At 34.4% G+C, this 25,604-nt stretch overlaps 1 protein-coding gene across 1 annotated transcript in view; it reads left to right on the forward strand.

Annotated features, from left to right (window-relative positions):
• CNTNAP4 (contactin associated protein family member 4) overlaps nt 1-25,604 on the forward strand; it is a 203,749-nt gene that overhangs the window by 72,819 nt on the left and 105,326 nt on the right. Inside the window, exon 3 of the mRNA XM_066568726.1 lies at nt 4,236-4,429. Coding sequence (XP_066424823.1) covers nt 4,236-4,429 — 194 coding nt within the window. The remainder of the gene's footprint in view (nt 1-4,235; nt 4,430-25,604) is intronic.

Raw genomic sequence — 25,604 nt, forward strand, 5'->3', positions numbered from 1 at the left:
ACCCATTCAGTGTTGTGATTCTTTTATATTGGTGGTCATGGAAAGGGGCAGAGGATTTTTTAACCTCCAAAAGCAAGAAAGGTAGATAATAAAATTTAAACCACATATGAAGAGCATAAAAATTGAATTCGAGAAATAGAATATCTAGAGGTATCTGAAGGAAAGTAAGTCTTCTGCTAGAATTATAGTGCATAAATCCAGGACAGATTTCAAGCTGCAGTCTTGTTTATAGTTTGACAGTTGTAGTGATGAAGAAATTGCTGACTGAACTGATGAATGGTGCCACCTTGTATAACTCCCACAGAAGAGCACTGTGCATTGCTTGGAGTGAATGTGTGAGGAAACTCCAATATATTTCACTTAACTGACTTGAAAATAAGTGTTGTATTATTGTAGAAACAGAAATCAAGAATAACGGAATTCCACAGGTAAAATTTGAAATATGAAAGATGCATGATTGCTTAGATTTTAAATCTAGCATATTAGTCAATTTTAATGCATTAAAAATGTCAAAAACTTAGAATTTTTTTCAATCATTTAATAATCAATTTATTGATTAATATAATATAAAATGAAGGCGGCTGTTTATCAATTAGTATGTTTAAGTGACTGATGGAAACTCTAAACTTTGCTTTAATTCTCCCAGTAACCATAGATCCTTCATTTACTTATGAGTCATCAAGTAAAGCTGGCAAGTTCTTACTAAAATGGAATTCATGATCTGGAGACAGATCATGAATCTCTGTCTTACTAAAAGACAGAGATTCATGAGTTAAGAAAAAGAGTTAGTACTTCAGAAAAAAATATTGCTAAATGTGTTCAGTAAACTAAGGACTTCAAAAAAATACATCATGTGTACAAACATTTTCAAACACTGGTATTTAAAAGAATATAATAGGAATTATAAGTGAAATGAAAAGATTCTTTTGTATTACCTGTGTGTTCAACTTGAAGTCAGCATGTTCTTCATAAAAAGAAAGTGTGTAATGCTTGGGGTTTTTAACAGAAATAAAGGATGAATCCTGAATGCTTGGGCAGCTTGAATGTAGATTTTTGGCATGTTGCATACAAATCTCAATATTGGCATAAAAAAGTGGAAAATAAAAAAAGGTTAAAAGCCCCCTGAGATACAGTTCAAATAAAGGAACTCTACATACAGATTTTCTCTCCTTTGAAAATTATTTTTCTGATTTGCTGTTTGTTTGCAACAAAAGATGTTTCATCAGTTACTGTAGAACATAGGTTCAGATCTAATTGAAGAAAATACGTGCTTTAAATAAAAGACACTGACAAATAGAAGAGAGAAGAGAAATAAGGTGAAAACTTCAAAGTCAATAATTCAAAAATTTTAGAGATGACAAAATTTTGTTTCTATAAATCTTAGTCCATCCTTGAGTGTTCATACATTTTGGCATAGCCTTGTTTAATATAGGTGGCATCTGCATCCCTGCATCGCTGTGAGAAGCTGTTTAAGACCTCTCCAGATCTTCCCAGAAACACCCACACCATACAGAATGAAATCTGACAAACAAGATCCTTTTGACATCTGTTATGCAGCTGACTTCTGTGCATCACCATGCCCAAATATATTCTACAGCCCAAAGCGACTACGGTTTGGTACACACATTAATCTTGCTGCAAGGACAGGACACACTGTAAAGAATGCTGGGTCAGAAGCTAACATGCTCTTCCTGTGTTTCCTGCAGGATCGGGCAAACATTTCATATTTGTGATGTTTCAGGTGGCAGTCAGATGCTGGGGAACATTTGGCTGCTGGACAGTCAGACAAAAGAGCTCACGAAGAGCCTTTGACAGATGAAAGCATCATGTGAACCAGTGGTTTTTCAGGAAACGTGCTGCAGCTTCTGCCTGGTGGTCCAGACTGTGGATTAATACAGGCTGTTGGAGATACCATGCTGCTTCTGCTCAGTGGTTATTCTTTATGGGACTTCTGTTGTATTGGTCAGTACAGGGCTAATAGATGACTTTTGGGACTGCATCTTTACTGTAGTGCCTCAAATCAAACAGCTGTGACATCAGAACACTGTGTATCTGTGTCTCTATCTCTTCTTTCTTTCCTGGATGTAGTGCAGCATGGTGAGGGGGTATAGACTACATGGTGGCATGCCTTGCACAAACTTCTGGAAAACACAGTACTAAAGACAGGAATGATTAGCTCAGGCTAGAACCAAGCAGAACTGCCATAACACATTGCTTTTCAGGCAATTTTTTTTACATTCTTCTAACTTCCATTACTTCCATTATTCTGAATAGTTTTCTGCAGTCACCGAGTGAAGGTGTTTTGTCTAAAGGAATTTACAAATTATGTACTCAGCACAGTCTGCCAGACTACTCCTGTTGACTACAATTCAACCCTGCCTTTCAAGTGGAAAGTTCAAAAATGTCACCATACTTAGCATGGTGACACCTAATTCTAGGAAGGCTTTGGATAACACAGCATGGCAGAATGTTGTTGTGTCTGTAAGTGTTCATGCATGAACTGAGCTTTTGTAAGTTAAGGTGGCAGTTAAGTCTTATGTGGCCATGTCACAGATACAGTATACGATGTGAATGTGGACCACTCTGCCTGTGGGTGCAAGGACCCTTGTTTAACCTCCAATGCTGACTGTTCACAAAGTCTGCTTGTTTGATGCCACCACACTGTTCTGCACAGCTACTAAAGGATGAATTTATGGGGTCATAAGGAAAAGCTTTGGAATCTGCTTGAGAGTAATTGAGATGCAGGCACTGAAATCACATATTTACATAAAATTCAAAATACTGATTTAGATAAAGAGAGAAAAAAATATACACAGTATTTAACTCCATAGTTTTAATTCTGTTGCATTTTAATTAGCTCTTAAATGTGTGGACAAAGGAATTTTGTTACATATATGGGACTTTATGTTTTTCCCTCAGTTCTTTTTGTACAACAAACCTCACTTTTTTGCAATTTATGAATACCTATATAATTTCCCACCATTTTTTTTTAATTTTTATATTTAAGTAAAAATTCTTTTTTCTTTTTCTTTTCTAGAAGAGGTAATGTTTAGAACTTGGGTTACGACTGAGCAGAATTAAGCAACATGTAGTATTTAGCTATGAATTTTTCTACATCTTGAAGCCCATACAAGCATAAAATTGGATTGCAGAAAACTGATTGTTGTGGAAACTAGATATGTCTGTTCTGATTCTGTATATGCATACTTCAAAAACTTTTCAAGGTGCCTCTTATATTGTGTTTTTCAGAGTTAGATCTAAATCTGTTCTTAAATTATGGGTATTTTTTAATTTTTACCACACCATTCTCTGATAAAACTCAGCAGATGCTCTATCTGAATACTTGCATATTTTGCAATGTAGTTCATTAACCAGTGTTTTTTCTTATGATATTGTTTGATACCTACCTTTGACCTTTTCCACCCAGCTTTACAGGAAAACTAGCATGATCTCAGTAAATAAAAGCAAACAAAGGAAGACAAAGGAACACTGAATTGATTTAATTTCTTCCTTTTAATATCTTTCTGATTGGTTAAAATACTGGAGAGGTCACTCTCCACTTTGGGCGAAATATTTTCTTTGCAGACAGGTGTACCTGTGCTTGAAACTACATGTATATCTCATACTCTTTCATCATTTTGCTTACAAATGTTTTGGTCATTTTAAGGAGCATGTGCACATTTGCCATCTAACTGCGCTTTATTGTTTCATATGCAAATTTATATATCCAGGCCTCACAGAACATAGTCATGCAGAATCATTGAGACGGGACCTCTGGAGATCTTCTAGCCTACGTAAAATGAAATTGAGATGCATAAAATAAAAAGAAAAAAATGAGATGTTTTTTATTGTAGAGTCTGGTTGGTAAAAATCACCCTATAAAATTTATTGTAGAACTTCTAGACAGAGAAAAGTGTGTGAATCACTTCCTAATAATTTAGAATAGTTATATTTGGTTACCAATATCTAGTAATCTAGTATATATTTTCAGAATACTTGCTAAATAATATCCAAATAGTTTTGATGCAACTATAGCTTGAATTAGAATCTGAGAATCATCAAATCATTTGAGCTGGAAAGGACTCCTATCATCTAGTTTGAAAACTAGATGAAAAATGTTGGACATTTTTCATTAGATAATGTTGCTCAAATGTACGAAATTATTTTTGTATATACAAGTTTTGTGTTGACTTGCTTATTTTTGGAAATACTTTTCACTCTTTTTCCTTTTTAAGGTGCTGGTGGCTGGTCTCCACTTGTGTCCAATAAATATCAATGGCTTCAGATTGATCTTGGAGAAAGAACTGAGATTACTGCTGTTGCTACTCAAGGTGGTTATGGGAGCTCAGACTGGGTAACAAGCTACCTTCTGATGTTCAGTGACAGTGGACAGAATTGGAAGCAATATCGTCAAGAAGAAAGCATTTGGGTATGTTCTTTCAATAATGAAAATTATGTTTCTGCAAAAGACTTAAAGGCAACTGAACTGCGCATTGTTGCAAATCTAAGCAAAGCTGTAGAATATAAAGAACTACACTAAAAATGTTTAGATAATTAACTATACAAAGCAATTTAGCTCTTGAAAAGATGAAAGACAGTAAAAAGCAAACAAACATCAAAAACCTAGCCATAGAAGTACTCCATTAAGACACAAGGAATTATTCTGAGGATTAAAAATGTACTACAAAATTTCTTTTGTCTTACTATGTATGGCAAACTTCTTTTCCCAAAAGTATTGATCCCATTGCAGGAAACTTGGCTTTTAGTTACAGTTAAAAAAATAAAACAAAACAAAACATTCCTTTATTTTTTGTGCATTTTTTGTGCATAAAAACATTTAAACTTATTGTAAGAATAAAATGAAACAAACAAAGAAATTAAAATCTTAACAAGCAAATCCCAGTCCATTTACAAAAAATAAATAAATTAAGCTGTATTTAATTTTGGTCATCGAATTCAGAGTCTAGTTTCTGATGCTGTAACCTGATGCTTATCTCTGACTCACTTTGTAAATATTGATGATAATTAATAAGCCATTAATAAGATCATAATTTTCTTTTTTGCATAAATACAAATGAGAGCAAAGGGTACAACACCTGAGAGATGATGTCCAAAAGAGTATGAAAAAGTGGACTATATAGTTTTAGAAAAGGGTTGCATCTTTCCTTGATCTCCAATAATTGGCAGCTTGGATTAGAGGGAGAATATTGGAACTTGTGTTATGTTATTGTAGCCTGTCAAGTGAATTCTGTTCTCTGTGCATAGAGCTGATTAATTTCTAAATTTTTCTAAGCCTTAGAGTTCACTTATTTCTTGCTGCAGTTAAACACTATGTTAAAATGTATTTCATTTTATGCGTTTTGATTTTGTTGACTTTTAATTCAAAATGTTCTTGTCATTCTTACTGTCAAAACCCGTCTATGGTATAATGAGATTATGCAGTGTTTTACTTGTTGCATAATTATCCTGCTTTTTAAATTTGCTACATACTTTCGCTTCAGATTGTGTTTTCATAACAAAGCGAAATAAATGAGTTTCTAATCCATATGGCTGTGGGGAGTGAGAAAATCAATCAATTTTCCAAATGTTAAATGAGCATAAGCTGCTACGATATTGTCTTTGCTCATCTTAAGACAGACTGACAAAACCTATCTGAGAGGTAGGGCAGCTTGGTCTCTAACATGACTGCTCTTTTGAAATCTGATATTGGTATTGCAAACAGTGATGCAGATTGTTATTTCTTGAATACTGCCACCAGTTAAATATCAAATGAAAGTTAAGGAAAATAGCTAAATGCTGATGCAGACATTGGATAAAGGGGGTTGTTAGATCTATAGGAGTGAAAAAGTGAAGCTTCAATTCCATCATCTCAAACTGAATAAAAAATGATTATTTTAATGATTGCAATGCAGATTGAAGGTATGGCTTGCAGGCAGTAATGAATAATTCAAGAATGCAAACCATCAGATTCAGGGCAGTCTATTGATCTTTTTTATGCATCTTTATTTAGGAGTTCTGCTTCTAGGGGAATATATTTTTTCTTTTCTAAACTAATACACAGATGTAGTCTCGAAGTGAAACTCTTAAATCCCTATTTATTTTATAGATTTTCTCTGACTGTTATCTCTTTATGCTGACTTCTTAAATGACATGCTCAAGTTCATTAAGACAAGAACCTCCAACATTTTATAAAATCTACTGTGTTACTGTGTCATTTCTATCCTATGTTTAACTGAGTCATTGGCCTGTTACAAGGCTACTGACCAGAGATAACATTTAGGGTTTTCCTAATACTACTTTGCATTAGAATGATGGAAGTTGTCCAATTCTGAGGGCCCTGTGTTGAAATCTTCACTAGACAAAAGAATTTTTACTTCATAATCACTTTTTGTAGACTTAAATAGAGATAATCTCTTGTCTGCAAGTTCACTGCTTCCTAATTTCTATATATCTTTTCAGAAGATAGTTTTGAATTGTCTTTATTTCCTTATGGCTTATCTTAAGGTTCTGAAGCTCCTGTCACTGTGCAGCTATAACAGCTTTTTCATCCTCTGTAAAAATTTTAGAACAGCTGAGGTCAAAGAATATTGTCTATGTATCTGCAAATTATCTAGTTATCAAAACTCTCTCAATAGTCAGTGAAGTGGGTAGTTTTTTCCAAGGCCAGCTTCTCTGACCATAGGTGTCTTGCTTAGGTTGAAATGAACCATGTTTCACCTTCCTTTGTCTATAAAACTTCATTGTGTGTTAGTGATGAATTTGGCTGTAAAAATTCTGATGTTAGGTGAGATTATCCTCTGTCCCTTCCCTGCTGCTAATTATTAAATATTTGTTTTCACTTTTCTATATATTGGGAATTGGTTTAGAAGGCGTCATGGTGACTAGTGTTTATTCCGGCAATATATTTTGCTCTCAGTGTTCTCGTTTTTCTGTTGTACCGATGTCCTAAAAGTATGCCTTACTTGCTGTCTCATAACTGGAGGAAGTCTGTATTTTATGTGGATTTTATTTATTGCTTAAAGTAATTTAGTTACTAGAGGAGTTTTTGAAGGACTAACTCCATTATTTTTAATTCCTAGGACTCCTGTCACTATAGATAAAATATTGTTAAGTATTTTTAGCTATTTGTTCTACAATAGAGTTTTTCTTACTTCAGCCATACAATTTGATTTCTGCTCTCAGTGATATTACTGTCACTGTCTTTTTAAAGTTAACTGTAAGTATTTTCTGCCCTCTTCTTGGTATTTATGGTAAGATTCCTTCAGTCAGACCTTAGTAGAATCAATATTTTTATCTCTTTTAGTAATTGATACAGTTCCAGTCAAGATATAATTCTCAAGTGAAATAGTTGTTATTAGTGGTAAAACACGTTTTTTCACAGAAATAATTCCCTTTGATAATGATTAATTGAATTTTGGAAAGAAATTAATTCAACTCAATATTATATTTTCTTTAATTTTACCATAAATATGGAAGTGTTAGAACAACACATGCCGTGCCTTTTTATATTCAATCTTTTTATTGTGTTCCTATTAATTAGGATGTAGTTTCAGATGCAGTAGAGTTCAAACTCCCAAGCCCAATCTTTTGCCCTGTTCTTTTTTTAACCTTTAAAATGAACAGGCCTCAAATCTCTTTGTGTATTTTCAGATTTTTTCCTCCAGATATGATTATTCTTTTCGCTTTTCTTCTGTCAGACATCAGGTGGTATACAGTAAAACATCATAAAAATATATGTTGTTTTGATCAAGAAGTTCTAGGAGATCTTATGTCTGTAAATACTACCTTTATTAGAGGTATTGCTATTCATTTGTCCTCTTGATTTGTATTTGTATTCTTCCTCTTAATTCTAGGTATCATCACTTGTATTTTGGTTGTGAAGAATCTCCTATTGTAATTATATTTATCTGTTTGGGGCTGTGTATACTGATCCTTTCAACTAGTATAATTTCTGGGTTTACCTAAATTCATAGTTTTTTATCACAAGAGTTTTTGTGCTGTACTCTCTCTTTGACATTACTAATGGCTCATCTTTTAAAAGGAGAGTAATAAGATAAAGAGATTAAAAGAGAGGAGTTAAGAGGGGGAAGAAGTATAGCAATTCACAGTTTGAATAACAAGTTTTCCATGGCTGACAATTTCAGTGAAAACATGAGTCATCTAACTCATGGAGAAAAGCATCTCAATGTTATTAATTAGCAGGAGTTTTGAGGAACAAAATAAGTGCAATTCCTCTTTGATTTAATGTTGACTATTTCTTCTCTGACACACCTTTGGAAATACATATTTATGCAGCCTTCAGTTTTGTGAATTTTATTTTTTTTTCCTGTAAGAATAGTGATTTATCCATTCCACAGCTGGAATTGAGTTTTCATTTTTATTTGTTTTGAATCTTCCCTTTAAAAATTATTTCCAAAGAGAGAAATTAAAACTAATAGACAAAAATAGCTAAAATGTGGGAAAATTATGACTATTTTAGTAAATTCTCTTTTAGAAGACAAATTTGTTTATATCTGTTTATTTTTGTACATACATTTAGGTTCTGAGGTCTGCTGGTTGTTTAATTAAACTTAGCCGAAGTTAAAACTGTAAGTTTGTTTTATCGTAATATATGCAACCCTGTGAATTTGCACAGAAGTATTTTCAATGTAACAGTTACTATTCTAATGGTATGGAGCATAATTTTATGGATGGTGAAGAATTAATTGCTTATGCATTGCTACACATATTCACAACTTCCTTTTTAAAGGAGTAGGGGCTTTTTATTTTATTGGAGATTTCTCATGGTGTAAAACAACTCACAATTATGCAAAGTTGAAGGTTAAGAAATACTGAATCACAGGTATTCTGTGATATTCACATTGTGAGTTTTGGTAAAGCTGGTGACTCTATCTTAGACTCAGTGATTCATATTTGCTATGATCCTCCCCCTTAGAGAGCAGAGTCATCATTCTTGGTCATAATTTGCTTCACTTTAGTAGCAAAAGACTGCTACTTTTATATATGCTACTTTTTTGGACTTCTGCTAATTACTTTTTGAACCCAGAAGGTTTTTCTGTTGTTTCCTTCTGCAAGCCAAGTCATAGATAATTTCAATTGGTACTCCATCACTACATTTTCCATAGGTACAGTTTTGGAGTATTGTGACTTCAGACTGCCTGACACTTCTTTTTTTAGTCACAGGAAAGAGAGAAACCTCTTTATCTATGAATTAAAATGGAGCATATAGTAATGACCCCCATGGGGACCCACACTGGACCCTAGAGTAGCTGAAGGACTGCAGTCTGTGGAGAGGACACATGCTAAAGTACAGAAGAGTGTGAGGAGTCACCCCCTTAAAGAGGAAATATATGACAAAAACCACTTCTCATGGAAGGTATCCCTGCCCATGGCAGGGGTGTTTGGACTAGGAGATCTTTACGATCTCTTAATACAACTGGCCCCAGTCCATCAGTCCAGCCTGTCTGGATCCCTCTGTAGAGTTTTCTACCCTCCAGCATATCAACACATCTGCCCAGCTTGGTGCTGTCTGTGAACTGATTGAGGGGGCATTTGATGGTTTTTGTTTTGACTGGGGAAAGATGTAGGGGAATGCAGGAAGAGGCAGGGAAAAAACAAAGGAGGAGAATAGTCTTAACTCGAGGTATAAAAGGAGCTTCAAGGGAAATATGAAAAATTAAGTATGAAGAAAGAAATACAAAAAATCTTGGGTGGAATAATACAGGCAGGCGACTACTGTGCAAATGCCTTTGTGAAATTGTTTGCATGCATAAACTTCCACTTATGAGGACATTTTAATATTTATTTAGGACATTTAAAACATAAAATTTCTGAACTTTCCTTATGAGCTTTTGCATTTCTATGTCTATTTCAAAAGCATTCTGACCGCAGTGCTATTTTTAGACACTTAAATGGCAATCTAATAAGGCTAATTTTGCAGTCACAATGATTAATGTACTGTATAAAATATCTTATATTAGGTGAAAAGATGAATGCATGTATCAAGGTTAACCTGACCCCGAATATTTAAGATAAGTTAAAAGGAAGGAAAAAAAGAGAAACATCAGCAAAAAATGTAGTGCCTTAAATAAAACCTATATAATTTTTGTGGGTAATTATTAAAGGAATTGTTAATGCCAAAACTGGTAAAGGATATATTGACACTATGTATAATATGGCAGACCATATTGTGGAAAAAAAACCTACACACACACAGAGATTTAAAAAATGTGTATAACCAAGGACAGCAAGATACCTTGAAAATATGCAAATCCAGCAGCGTGCGGAAGTAAATACTCTAGATTCAGACATTCGCAGGTTATTTTAAATATGTGTGTTAATGTTGCAGTCATTAAATTAGCAGCAGCTTTGGGAAACAAACGTAAATGTGTTGGGATGATACTTTTTTATTTTAAAGATTTCCGCTATGCAAACTACTGTGTACCAAAATTGGTTTCTGGGACAGATCTTGATCAGGACTTTTTTCCAGATAGTTTCCAGCTGCATCATAAGCAATAGCAAAGCAGCTACAACTTTCTATATTTGGGTACTACAAGAGAAACAACAACCATTGGGTTCTTTGCTTCTGCCTTTTCTGCATGTTTAGTGAGTTTGCCCTATAAATGACTTTGCACTTCTAAGATGCAGAAATCCTGTAAATGATGGTACTATTATCTTGAGTCTTTTTTGTAAGTTAAAAATAATACTTTTTCATTAATGTAATTATTTTCTTTAGATCTCTGATTATCTGTACTCTAAACATATTATCTCTAAATATATTGATGCTTGTACATTATTTTTCTATTAAAATAATTCACTGATATATCATGAATTATTTTGTATTGCCTTTACCTATTGATTATCTTAACAACATTGTAATATTCATACGTGTGTGGAAAATGCCATAGCAAGCATTAGAACTACAAAAAAAAAAAATTAGTTCTTTGTCTCTCCTCTCAGGTGTTGGCTGCTCTAGAGTGTTACTGCACTGATCCCTGTCATTTTCATTCTAATATGAGAATCTTGTGCTTGAACACATATGCCTGCCTGAAAATGACTTATGATGGATGAAGAAAATTGTGCTATGGCTGGGAAAATATTGTCCCTATTTTCTGCAACAGACAGATTGTGTGCTTGAAAAAATCAAGCTGCCTTTGAAGAAAGCATTTCATCTTTATAATCAGAACAGAGTGTGTTCAGTTTGCTCAAGGCTTATTGAGCAAAGTAGTAGCACATATTCAGCTTCTCTCTTGTTTATTCCAGCCACTCTCCTTAAATAGAGCAAAAATACTTTCAGAAATGGACTTCAGACTTAATTTGAAGAATGTCTCTGTCATACATGGATTTGTTTTATGCCTAGTATGATTGAAATTAACAAGGTGAAATAACTGATTTTTTATTAAAATTTTGGTCATTGAACTTCAGAGAAAACCTCAAATTATTTTGAGTTTATAATATTTTTACCCTGGTACTGGGATGGTCATGCCATTTTAATAGTTTATGAGTTATTTTAATAACATATCATGTCTACAACATAGTAATATTTAAATAATTTTCACATTTCCATTTTAGACACTTAAATTTCCTTTACAAAACTTTTTATGCATTGAAACTAAAGTCCTAAAAGTAGAAAAAGGAATTTGGAGATCTAAGTGTTTCTTGAACTTGGCAGCTCCAACATACGCTTAGATGCCCAATTTCCTATTTTAACTTTCAGGAATCTGATTTTTGTCAATAACATTTCAGTGTTTTCAATCTGTTTTCATCTGCAATTGTTTCATCAATTTTCATCTGTTACTGCTCTTTCTTTGTATCTGCATTTCTGTAAAACACATGCCATGGCTAGTAATCTTCTTCTCTTACATGACTGAATGACAGTTTTCAGGCTACTGAGGAACTAAGATCTGCCTTTATTCTTTTGTACCTGTTCTGTTTCATAAACTCATGCCTTAGCATTCACTGGAAACCTAGATAACCTCTGCCTCACAATTTGTTTATGTAGTAAAGGTTGTAAATAATGGGTAAGAATTTTCTTCTGAACACTTTTAGAATGCAGAGATTTTTGGGGAAAAAAAATTGAAATCTATTTTCGAAGTATTTTTCCTAATGGGCAAATACAGTTTTAAATATAGGGTGAATCACAGAGTAGTTTGGGTTAGACAGGACCTCTGGAGATCATCTAGTCCAACATCACTGCTAAAGCAGAATCAGCTAGAACAGGTTGCACAGAATCACATCTAGGTGGATTTTGGGTGTCTCCAGAGAAGGAGCCTCCACAGCCTCTCTGGGCAACCTATTTTAGTGCTCTTGCTTACAGAGGTCTGGGTTCCCTGAGGCCTACCTTTAGCAGTAAAGACTAAACTCAAAAAAGCCATTCAGTATCCCCTCCTTCTCTGTGTCCTCTGTAGGACACGTACAACATTCTGCATCAGATCCACTTTTCCCCTAATCTTCCTTTTACTACCAATGTCCTTGAAATCCCTTTCCAGATTTAATTCCAAATAGACCCTAGCCTTCCTTGTGACCTTCCTGCACACTCTAAAAATGAAATCTTTATGTTTAAGACAGACATATACACAAATAGATCTTTTTTTGAGATAGTGAATACAATTTTTGTTGCTTTTTGAAGTAAAATGTTCATATAGCTTTTAGTGTAAATGTCTTATTTTATCAACATCACCTTCAATTGATACCAACCTGACCAGTATCTTGGTAAAAACTTAACTGTGCATAATTTTTTAGCTGTCTAAGAGTCCATGTGATCATCATATCTTCATAGTGTTGGTAATGGCATAGAATTTGCTAAAGTTTTACGAGCTCGTACTTTATATATTTTTGATTATTGGAAACTTGAATATTGTGAGGACGAACAAGGTTAGTAATTTGTATATCAATACTGTGTACTTTCTTGTTTGAATATTTTAGGGCCTTTTCATAAATGGAGAGGAATGTTATTCCTCTACTGGACATGTACTTAAATCTCAGGATCTTGCATTTTTATGCTGAATAAGGAATAGATTTTAGGAATAGGTGTTTAACCCATTTAAATCTATATTTTCTGCTGCTAGACAGTGACATTTGCTACCACTTATTTTAAAGGTCATTGGTAAGTAGTTTTGAATTAACTTTATTGCATATTTCTTCCCTTGTATAAAACTTGCTAGACTTAAATTGTGTAAGGCATATTTCAGTGTGTTTTAAATAAGTGATTCAGCAACTATAGCAGTACTATTCATATCTAGTAAAGATTTCTGTGTTATCAGATCTATACTTTGAAAATTCAGTGAATACCTTATTCTTTCCTACTTCTTAAATTGCCTTATTTTTTCAAGGTTAAGTAGCCCTAATTAAAATATCACTGGAAAGAACTGCCTTAATGTTCCTCAAGGAGTCCCTTCCTCTACTTTTCTATATAGTTATCTGTGAATATGTTAGCTAGAATTCATGGGTTTTTTATCTTCAGATCTGAGTCAAAGTATTAGAAAAGTTTCATGAAACATTCTAATTTACAGCATTTAATTTATTTTAAGCAAAAGCATGTCCTTTATCAAAAGTTTTTATTTCCTATATCTGTTTATTTATCTGTAAGTTTTCAGCAGACTTCCTAGTGGGAAGTTCACATCTTTGAACAGGAATTGAGCATAGAGACTTTTTTGGGTAGACTTCATTAACTTCCATAATTTTCTATTAAAAAAATCTGAATTTTATTTTTACCTGCTAGATAAAGTTTTATTTGGGTTAGTAGACAGGTCATGGATTGTCTATATTTGTCAGTACTGCTATCACATTCTATTTTTTAAAAGACATCAGAGAATTTCTTATGGGATTCCATGGCATTTACAATAATGATATTTTTTTTAAATAGCTGGCTGTGCAGCTTTTTCCTATAATTGCAACATTCATTATTATTTTTTAGGGTTTCTGACAGGAATATTTGGGGAAAAAGGATAGAAGCCCTTAACTAAGGGCTTAGCACAAATATCTACAACCACCTGATAGAGATTCAGGATATTATGCAGTTAAGTTCCCTAAGAACTTAGGTTCTTAAGGGAATTTTAAGAACTCTGTGCGTTAGTGCCTAGTCATAGATACAAACTGGAGTCAGCATGGAATTTTTTTTCAAATTTGTGAGCTATTATCTTAGGCTTTATTCTCTAGCAGTCTAGTGACTGGAAAATAGAAAAAGAGTGGAAAAGTATTTTTTAGCTTTTATGCATGGTTTTGCTAACTTAACTGATTATTTTCCCTCAAAGAGACACATCTATCTATATTAGCCTTGGCATGGCAAGTTTTAACAGCTCTATCAGTTACTTTTATGAATCTGTTTATCATAGTCAAACATAAACTATATTACTCTTTCAAACAACTCCATTTTTCAAAACTTAAAATGCATTATTCACCTCCAATCAGAAATATTTGGGCATTTATTCCTGTTAAGAGCCATTAACCATAACATTTCAGTCTCTCACAATTCAAATATGTAATGAAGAATAACCTTGAAAATTTTAATCAGTGAAATGCAAAATTTATTGGATATATCAAAAAGAGTTTTAGCATTCAGCATATCCTCAGTTGTTGCTAATTATGTTTTAATACCTGTTTGGTCTTAGTGTTTGTTGCTTTTGGTGGAGATAAAAAAAGTAAAAAGGTCAGGCTTTACCTCTGATCCCTAGAAAAATACACAATAACTTGTTTTGAGATGTGAGAGAAAGTAAAAACTTACTGTCCTTCAAACTCTTTGTATATTTGTGAAAACAGTTATATTTTTGGGTTTTTTTTCCCCCTTGGGCCAACAAATATCCCAAAGCATGCAGAAGCATTATAAAGCGAAAGAAGAATACCATTAAGACACACGAAGAATATTATTAAGCCACAGTAGTCTTAGCCACTACCAATCATCATACCAATGTCATCTTAAGGAAAATTGTCTAGTGCAATTTTTTGTCATGATTTAATGAATTGATTATGTATAGCTAATTAAGTGGTGAGTTTATGAAGTAATTTGAATTTTAAAATGAGAGACCCAAAGATGGGCTTTACTTAATGCAGGGAAAGGACTGAAATTTAAAGTAGGGGGTTTCATGCTTTTTCACCTAGCAAAATCAACAAGTTGGGCAGGATTTTATTTCTTGATTCTGATGTATTTTGTGTATATTCAGTGTATTTAATTAGCCCTGAATGCACATGTTTTCTTCAGTTTTCGCTTTTCGAAGGCTGAGTCTAGGTTTCAGAGGGCTATCACACTCATGCAAGCTGACTGTGAGAAAATTTGGGATATTCCACTAGAAAATTTGCCCATTTAGACTCTTCTTTGTATCTTAATTTTGTTGTGGTTTTTAAAAAACAGACTGAAATATATAGCAGATGAGAGATGAGGAGTTGCATAGCTGGAGTTTTAAATTAATCTGTAAAACTGTGCAGCTTGATTTAAAAAATGAATTTATGATTACATTGGTCTTATGATGTCTTCATTAACTAGACTCTCTTATGGAAAGATGTTATTTCAGGGTACTGGAAGATGAGGAAAGGAAGTGGTAAATTTTGTTGTTTTTTGGGGATTCCTTTTTCCTATTACATGTCAGAGATTTTTCTTTCTGCATAGTTTCCTTCTCTGCTTTAGCTTATGGAGTTATCAAAGGTTTATTTCAAATTTGAACAGGTGTGATGTTCCACTCAGGGCAGTTTGAGTTGTACAAAGAGGGATTTGTGGTGATCTCAACAGCAAAAGCTTTCCCTTTCTTTTTTGCATTGCTGAAAATAGCAATCATTCTGGTTTCTCCTTCTGGCTGTCCATCAATCTCCATCACATTCTGGCACAAAGTGGGTGGTGAGAGTTGAAAGAGTTTCAGATTCAGGACAGCAGTTTTATCCTTAATGTTTCTCAGACTGAAAAAATTATCATCATAAACTCAGTTGTCCCACAATCTTATTGTTTGTCAACAGTAGAGCAGTAGAAAACTGAAATTAGCAAACTAGTGAAGTGAAAATTTATATCAAATCTTACCAGGGTCTGAAACAGTGTCTTCATCCACCCATGTGTCTTTTTCTCCTGTTACAACGCTCTTAAATTAGACTTACTGGAATGCCTAATGATGGAAATATTGAATCTGGGACAGAATAACAGCATTTCCCAGAAAATATCACTGCTCCTGAAGATACCTGTGAAGTAATATAGGCAAGTCATATACTTTAACATGATGTCTTGGTTTGAAAGACAGGTGTCTGCCAAGAAAGATGGGAACCTCCCTTGGAATGGGGGATATTATGCCCTTCCCACGGAATTATTTTAACTCTGAAGTTAAGGGGCTTTCAGGCAAAGATATGAGAAATGGAATAACATCTCTTTACTAGTGTGTATAGCAAGGCAAGCCAACAACAGTGGCAGCGAAGGCAAACGAGCAGAAATCCCATGGGAGTCTCCTCCCACTCTTCAAGCGCTCTCGCCATCGGTGCGGTTCCGGTGGCGGCCGGCAGGGGGCGCTGCTGGCTCTCGGCAGGCCGGGCGGGTGGGTGGTTCCCCCGCGCCTGCAGGGGGCGCCCGGCTCCCTCACGCGGTCATGGGCTGGGGAGAGTGGGCCCCAGCAGGAACCTCAGAGCAGCGGCCGGAACCTCAGAGCAGCGGCCGGAACGTCCGGGCAGGCTGTAGCTGGACCCACCGGACGTCCCAGCAGGCAGGAGGTGCGGAGCTACTGTGTAGTAAAAGCTCAGAGCAGTGGCAGAGGAATGAAAGGGCTGCAGCCTTGCTCCAGAGCCCAGAGGTTCCCTGGGAGGGGATAGGGCTAGGCGTCCCAGGCTTTTCTCCTGAGGCAGTGGAGCAGATGGTAAAAGGCTTTTTTTTGATGAAGCTGGGTGTTAATAACATCCTAGTTCAGTGGCTGCTCTCACAGGCAGAGGCTCACCCATGCAAAAGAAGCAGGACAAGGCTGGGCTCTGGTGGCTTCAGTGAATTCCTTCCCTCCTCTCACACCTTCCCCCAGTCCTCTCTAAGCAGCATCTCTGACCATCTTTCTCCAAGGCTGAGAGAGCAAGAGAGCTGCCCCAGCCCCCTTTTTCCCAGACCAATTATCACGATATCTCTGCCCTTCCGAGAGAAGCCCTCTGATAAGAGAGTAGCCAGCTGCATCCTTCCCTGGGCAACTTCTTTTCTCTAACTACCCGGTTGTTAATGTTTCTTAGCAACAAAATGGGAGAAAATTCCCCTAACAGAAAGAAAACAAAAGGAAGAATCCTAACCTCCAACACATGGTTTATAATGGATTATCTCTTGCTAGCATGAAAAAAATTATAATGTTAACTGGAAAAAAAGTTGCTTCTGTCTAAAACTAGAGATCTCTATACCTCTCATGTTTTATTCTGTCAATGACCATGATATTATTAAACTCTAAAAGTAAGTAGTTGTTTGAGATGTTTTGAGTCATTATGCCTGTGCAAATAATGTTTTTACATTAGGGAAAAAGTACACCTGTATCTTCTTACTAGACCTTCTTGTAGACGGGGTTCACATTTGCTAACGTTGAATGACCCGAGACATCTCTGATTAACCAGGACTGCTGATCAGTGGTTGGAAGTCTCTCAGTAAGCACTTCTACCATGTCCCTCAGTACCTGTGGGTGAATTCTGTCTGACTTGGTAGCCCTGTATGTGACTAAGTAGTGTAGTAGACTAAGCATTAATGTAGAAATTAAATTTGCCTTTTAATTTTGGTCCCTTCATTCTTCTTCTTACCCTGACTTCCAGCACAGGGGCCTAAGCATCCCCAGAACAAATGGTCTTTGTAAGACTGTACCTCCTGTCACAAAATTTCTGGTAAACGGCATCAGTATAGGTTTCCAAAAATTTATTTCAGAAAGCCACACTAGTTTAGTTCTGCAATAAGAGTTCTTTTCTTTCACTTTGTAGTAGTTTGCCTTTTGAAATTAAAATAAGCTATCTTGAAAGCTTAAACTGAATATTGTAAAAATTCTAGAATAAAGAAGGTATTGGCAACAACATTTTGATATTAAAAGCTGATTTCAGTATAAGTTACCATTTTTGAGTGTGGTCTGTGATAATAGCAATATTATGATGGCAGACAAATTTTTAGAAGGAATTTTATGCTCAAGTGTTGTAACTGGAAATGCAGTTATTTGAAACAGATTACTGGAAAACAATAGTTTCTGGCCAGCGGTAGTATTATGGAAGTCTGTGCAGGCTTCATTAGTTCAGTCCTTGTTTTGAAGGAAAATCTCATGGACAATAATATCTTCCAATAGTGAGAGGGAACAAGGGACAGACATATGTGCAGTGGATAAGTTTTGACGTAAGAAAAACAGCTCTATTTCCTGTCTATTGTTAGCCTAAAAAAGAGCCTGTGATTTGTGTCCATGTATTATCTTCAGCAGTGTTGAACGCCGTCTTTTATGAACCCTCTATATTAGTCTTACATCCTTAGCTATCAAAAGAATGTAAAAACCCTTATGTTATATGGAAAAATGTGCCCATGAAGAATTCTGTACTGATCTTTTGTGTCTTCTTAAAAGATTTAAGTGGATGTATGCCTTTTCCTCACGTCTCTATATGGGTCAGTCTATTTGTGAGTAATGATTAAAATGGACAGAACCTCAAATACACTTAGAAAAAAATCCATGGATAGTTCAGGTAGGCTTCTTTGTTTTTTTTCAAAAACCAATGATCACCACATAAAACTGATGCCATGTAGTTGTGAGATCAGTCTATTAACAGTAAGACAGATGTTTAAGGCATCTTAAAAATACAAGGAGAACTGCCATCGCTTGAAATTGTTTAGCTATTACCTTTCAGTTCATTCATAGTAACAACAAATTTCTATCTCACTATTAGGAACATTTCTTTGCTATTATTTTTAAAAAAATATGTTGAATTAAAAAGCTTGCTCAACATGGTTTAAAAAAAGAAGCAAAGTTGTTTATCAGCATCTATGCAGAAGTGAGATTATGATTCTGGTAAATAAAAGTATGCTTAAAAAGATTTGCATTCTACTTTTCATCTTAAGAAGAAGAGTTGAACAGAGTTAAACAGAAACTTGCAATTCTGAGGAAAGCAAATTATGCTTTCTTTTTTTTTAATTTTGAAAATATTTTGCATTGAAGCCATTTGAGATGTCAGATTTATTAACAGGCTGTTACGAATAACAGGAGATAAAGCAGACCCAAGCTTATTGTTTTGTCATCTTTGCTGAGGATGAGGTGTTCAGTTTTGTCTTATATTTCAAAATTTAAGATATTTAGATACTTTATTATACCTAGATCTTCAAATTCAGTAGGAGATCAAAGTTTCTGGATTTCTGATATTTGACTGTAAGACTTTGCATGAAGCTTTCCTTTTCATCAGAGTTATACTAATTTAATTTTAACTGAAATAGAGAAAGAATTTTGGATAATTTCTATTTCTTTTCAGGAACACTATCTAAACTGCAACACATATATATATCTATTTATATATACACACACACATAATTGTTCAAGCTCTGAAATGTAAGAATATATCAGTGTAATCATGCTACAAATGGCATGAGGAAAAATAGTACGTGACCCCCTGAAATCTCTTGCCATTATACTCCTATGAAAATTGTTGGCTTTCTTTTGTTTTGTTTTTTAACTCATAGTGATCAAGAAGCTTTTCATAAGCTAGAAGTAAACTTGAACTATGATTTCCATTCTGGAAGTTCAAAAAACCTTAGCCCTAGTGGGCTCAAGCCACTTTCTTTATTTGTTTCTTAAGTGTCTTTGACCACAGTAATAAGTTTTCTTTTTATATTTGTAATTTAGTAAGTATTTTCCATATGTGAATTTGAATTTTTTCTTCACTGTAAGAAATTTTATTTCTTTCTTTGAGACTGCAAATGACTTCCATCTTTTCTTGAATGACTGTATTGTCTTGAGCATATTTATAGATTTTTTGCTTCCTGCTGCATGTAATTTTTTTCCTCTGTTCCTCATATATCTTCTTTTAGTTCTTCAACTTTTATAGTATCAGAGACAGCCAAATTGTATTTTTCCTTACTTTTTAAATGCATTTTTAATGAAAGAATACCAATTACACTCTGGTTATATTAATCTGTATTTCTTGCATGATCAGATTGCACCTAGGGTCAGTTTTACAGTTAACATGATGTGAAAATAGCATGGCACATGGACATACACAAGACCATATATAAAGCCACATCCTTCTTTGTTACAAATCTCTAGACAGCATATCTGCTGGCAAGCACTGGTTCAATGGAGTACACCAACACCAACAAGGTGCCAAATGGAATTGACAGGTCAGAGGTATCATTTACAGTGGGAAATAAAAAGTCACTTTAAGTGGAAAGAAGAATGCTTTTGACAGCTGTGTTTCTTGGTTTACCAAAAGTCTGCCCAAAGCCAAATTGTGTGCTCCAAATCCAGTGCTATTCTTGTATTATTAGACACAATGGAAAATACTTGGCCAGAGGTACTTGCTGTTTCTTTGTCCTAACAAGGTATTTTCAGCAAAATGTTAAAATTTGAATGCTGGTGACAAAGCGTTGGCTGCAAAGCCCTGTACACAGGCTGAAGAAAAATTTTCATGGTTTCTGATTCTCCACTGACCGGATGTTAAAATCTACTCCTTGTCTCCATCAATTTCTGTTCTGTGGCTCTATTAATTCATTAAGAAATATCTTTCCTGTTTACGTCCATATCTCCTCCTACCTTACTGGACTGACATTGTGCACAATAAGTGTTTCGCTTTTTGTTTGTTTCAGAGGTTTTTTGCTATTTTGTTTCCTCGGGGTTTTGGTTTTTTTGTTTGCTTTTAGGTTGGTTTTTTTTTGGGGGGGGGTTGTTAGGTTGGTTGGGGATTTTTTTTTTGTTTGTTTGTTTTTTTGTTTTGCGTTTTTTTATTTCTATGTTCTAAAATATGTGAAGGAAGTGTGTAAATTTTGTATGGTTTTCCTATTCTAATGAATATAAGTATGGTATTTCTCCTCCATAATAGACAAAGAATAGTCAGTTAAAATGAACAGGAGATTGATCACAAATCCATACTCATTTTCAAATTCTTTAGCACGTATAGGAAAGCACACTCTATTAAACTAACCTGTCATCAAAACTGATTTCTTTCATTGTATATATTTCTTTTCTATAATGTAGTGCAAATTTCAGCTCTATATAAAAGAGCATTGATGAATAAAAAAAAGCTTTTCTCATGTTTTCACAACTCATTAATCACTGAATGCCAAATCTCAGAATGATAAAATTTGGAAGGGTCCACTGGAGGCCATCTAGTCCAACCTCCCTTTTTGAAAGGAGTCTCCTGGAAAACATTATTGAAGATTGTGTCCAGGTGGCTTTCAAATATCTCCACAGAAGAAGACTCCTCAACTTCTTTGGATAGCCTGTTCCAATCCTTGGAAAGAAACAAAAGATCTGAATTCAGATTAATTCAAGAAACTAACCAAAGATTTTTGTTTCTCTGACTTGTGAAAGAAGAAAATCAGAAGGATGGTAAATGTTAGATCAGCCCTTCTTTGAAGATTAGTCTTGATACCATATTTACTTAATATAGCGTAATAAATATTGGGAGAGCAAAAAAATCTATAAAGTGTTAATTCTCATGCATATGTGTCCCCTACAAAAATGAAAAGGCACGCAGCTCAAACCAAAAAATGCTAAGAACAGAGTAGCTTATGAACAAAACCAGTTGACACTGGATATTAAGGCAGTAAGAAGGATGGAACTTGAATTGAATGAATGAATGAATGAACTTGAATGAATCAGGAGCAGCAGAGAGCTCATAATTTGCAGGACCTTTATGGCTCTTTTTTTCTCTTGGTAATATCAATCTAATGCAAACACCATCCAATTCAGTCCTATTTTCCTCATTCTGTTAGATGCCTTTGGGACTTAAACACTTTCTTTTTATTTATTCTTACAGCATCAGGAAAAATGTTTGGCCTATGATACATGAACCGTTAACATCCTGCAACTCCAGAAACTATTCAAAACCATTGCAAAATATGGGGAGAACTTCATATTTACATGCTCCAGGTTACAAATAGGTACACAGTCAGAATTTTAGCAAAGTTATAAAATGTCCAGCTATGCTTATTTATATGCTTATATATAATCTAGTCTGTACACTTAAGTGTTTTATGTGGACATCTGCTGATCTATTCTTTCACAGAGTAGGAAATCAGGTATTAAATATTTTTCTGTTAAGTTCTTTGGGGTTTTTTAATTTTCATATTTCCAGGAATTGATGAATTCCCCTTCTAATATTTTTATTTCTTTTGGGTTTTTATGATCTTATCCAGATCTCTGATTGCACTTGTAGATTTTCTGTGGGATCTTCACTTCGGTGTGATGCAATTTCTTTAGGTGGTTTTGCATGCACTCCCCTGCTTACCTCTTTTGACTGTAGTTTCCCTTTCTTCTCATAACTAGCAAAACAAATTAAACAAAGACCTCTCTTTCAGAGAGAGATTTAAACATATTAGGGATTATTTGATTTGGATTATTGATGTGTAAATGACATGACATTGTTTCTTGTGATTTGCCTTTCTGACTCATGGGGTCCTAGTGTTAATAATATTGCTTGCATGAAATCAATATATAAACTCAAGTTAGGAAGCTGTGCATGATTGCCTAAGTGTCTGCAATCTGAGACTAATAAATGAGTCAATTCTAGCACAGTCAGACATGTATCAATAAGTGCTTCATCTGCACCAGCCTAATACGTACTTTGATCATATCCTAATATACAAAAATATACTGTAGCAATAGAAGTTTTTATTTTTGTATTTCTCCCTGAAATTATTGTGCACAAAAGAGAAAGCCTGAAGAAAATTAAGTAATATAGGCCTTTGCAGATAGTAGATCCTGCCAAATTAAAATTATTCCTCTTGTCCAACACTGTGTTTATAAAAAGGCAATATTTTATTTTACATCTACAAAAAACATGATTGCTTTGGGAGAGGAAGTATTTAAGTGTTATGTTCTGCAGTTTGTATTATACAAGTTTTAAGTTATGTTTTATACAAAGGTATTTAGGAAAATAAATCTTACCTGCCTGCACAGCCTGAATTCAAGGAAGTATTTAACTACTCATGAATACAACTGCAAAAAGCAAAACGTAAAGATAGCAAAAGTGGCATTTTTAATTCTAGTTTTTACAAACTGTTACATATTAGTGTTTACAATGTTAGTGTAATAATGACTGTGCTCAGGATAGAAAGCTAATGGGTTTCAGAAATGGTTTATAGTGAAAAGTTTTGTGAAACACCTCACAGGCCACTTGTTTGGTTTAGCTTTATAGTTGTCCTAAATTTTCTGCCAGCTGAATGTATGTAAGCTGTGAATAAATGCACATTATGCACATTTTGAAAAGACTGAATTGTCTTTAATCCATATGTTAATGCACTTTCAATGTAGTGTGGTATTTTCTCTTTTATAATGTTACTGATGGAACCAATAACATCCTAAATACTATAATAACTGAAACACAAAAATTATTAGTAGGGAAAATTATTCATTACATAAAAAATACAGCATGGAAATTAAAATCACAGAACTGTTAGTAAGAGGAAAAATTGAAGAACGAATGTTTTCCTCTTAATGGCAGCAAATATCAAATATTTTGATCATGTACAATAAATTATTTAACATGTATGAAACCAGTGTTCTCAGTTATTGAGCAGAAAATCCTCAAAAAGACAATTTTTACATGGTGTAAGCCAAGATTTTTACTGTTGTACAATTGAATTGGCTGTGTTAGATATCATAATCAAACAATATTTCCTGGATTTTCCTTATAAAACTAGAGTTTAATTTGGTGTAAGGTACAGAACATAAAAAAGAAATTGCAGCTCATGAACATCGCTCAGAATACCTTTTTTTGTTCATAGTTTTCAGCAGAAACATGCTCACCTTTTTTTCTTTAGATAGTTCAAAATTGTTCTTGATTTGTTTTTTACTTTTTTTTTCTATTTGTGTTTTATTGGACAAATTTATATTACCTGCTAAATTTGTTTGACAGTCTGTATCTCAAACAGCAAATATGCTTCTTGAAAGCAAGAACACCTCATTTCTGCATGGAGTATCTTCAACTCACTAGAGTGCTGGTACCAATTGCATAAAGGCCCTGAATACCCCACTTACTTATGCAACATTCTTGAATGATGACACTTGTTCACAGGATATAAGTGAACAGCAAGATACATAGATCCTTACACAACTTTGAGAGCTGGTTTTGGGTTTTTGTCTTTCATTACATGTTATGTCAGCACTTCTTCCCATTACAGGTGCAATTTGCTTCCTTGGCAGCATAAAAAATGCAGTTCTTATTATGTCTTTTTTTTCCTCAAAATTCAGTCAGTAATTGGAAGATACCTTTGCTATATACTTGCACATGTAATGGGTGGCTAGAAAATTTTAGGATCCTTGGTGGAGACAACTGGATGCTCAAGACAAAATCCACTTCCATACTCCTTGAAAATATAACACATAAACTGATAAGAAGGCTACACAATGTTCATATTTCTAAAGTCAAATTAATTTTCTAAACTACTTCTCTTTTTTAATAAATTAAATCTCTCCCTCTTCTTTACCTTGTCCTGCTCCCTCTGCCTGACTCCCTCCCTTTTGTTTACTCTTTCTCACTCTCTCACTCTCACAGAAGTCAAGAAAAACCAGAGAATGCACACTAAAGTATTTTACATTCTCAAGAAGAATCTGGAAAATTGGTTAATCTTCCTTAATTTACATATTTTTGAATTTTCTAATTTTTGACAGTCATGGCAGATTAGTATTGCTATTGGGGCTTCATGCATTTCCTTCTGTGAATATTAATGTATACAGATATTTCAGATAAATACCTTAAATATAAAGGTAATTTTGCGTCTAGATAAATTTCTTTTTCTCTTTTGCTTTCTTCTACATAGACCATAATAATACCTTGGAGTGGTGAAAAAAAATACAAAAAAGAAGTTGTTACACACCACCTGCGAGAATTATCATCCAACTTTCTGCTTGTCATAAATATCCCATTTAACTCCAATACTTGTCTTTGTACTTGATTGTCCACTTACATTTAGGAATATTGTCTGAGTAATGGCAGAGTTACAGTCCTAGCCTTAAAAAAGACCATACTGGTTTTGAACTCAACAGGCAACTCCTTAGGGAAAAGCAGAAACAGAAATGGGGTGTGGGTGGCACTGCAAGTATCCCCCAGGAAGGATGATATGACACATCTATTAAGATATTTATTGTGGGTAAACTTCACTGTGAAATAGTTTTGTTCTTCAATTTTCTTTCTTTTCCTTACCATAGTCAGAAAAATTGTGTATTTTAAGTAGTATTCAGAACCAGATTGTGTAGCCTTTCATGTTTTTTTTGGCTGTTCAGAAGGATTGGCTTGCTGCCATTCAGATAGAAGTAGTTAATCCAGTGTGTATGAAACTGTGTCATGGTATTTACCAATGTGTATTCAATTAGATGAAAGGATTTCTTCTTTCATGCTACTGACTGATTGAGAACTGCTTCTAATAGAAATGTGGGGAAGAACCTCATGTGTGAGAAGTATACATTTCAAAATTATTATTTCCAATAAAGTAAATGGAACTGCAT

Source organism: Molothrus aeneus, chromosome Z, assembly GCF_037042795.1.
Source record: "Molothrus aeneus isolate 106 chromosome Z, BPBGC_Maene_1.0, whole genome shotgun sequence".
NCBI classification, from domain to species: Eukaryota; Metazoa; Chordata; class Aves; order Passeriformes; family Icteridae; genus Molothrus; species Molothrus aeneus.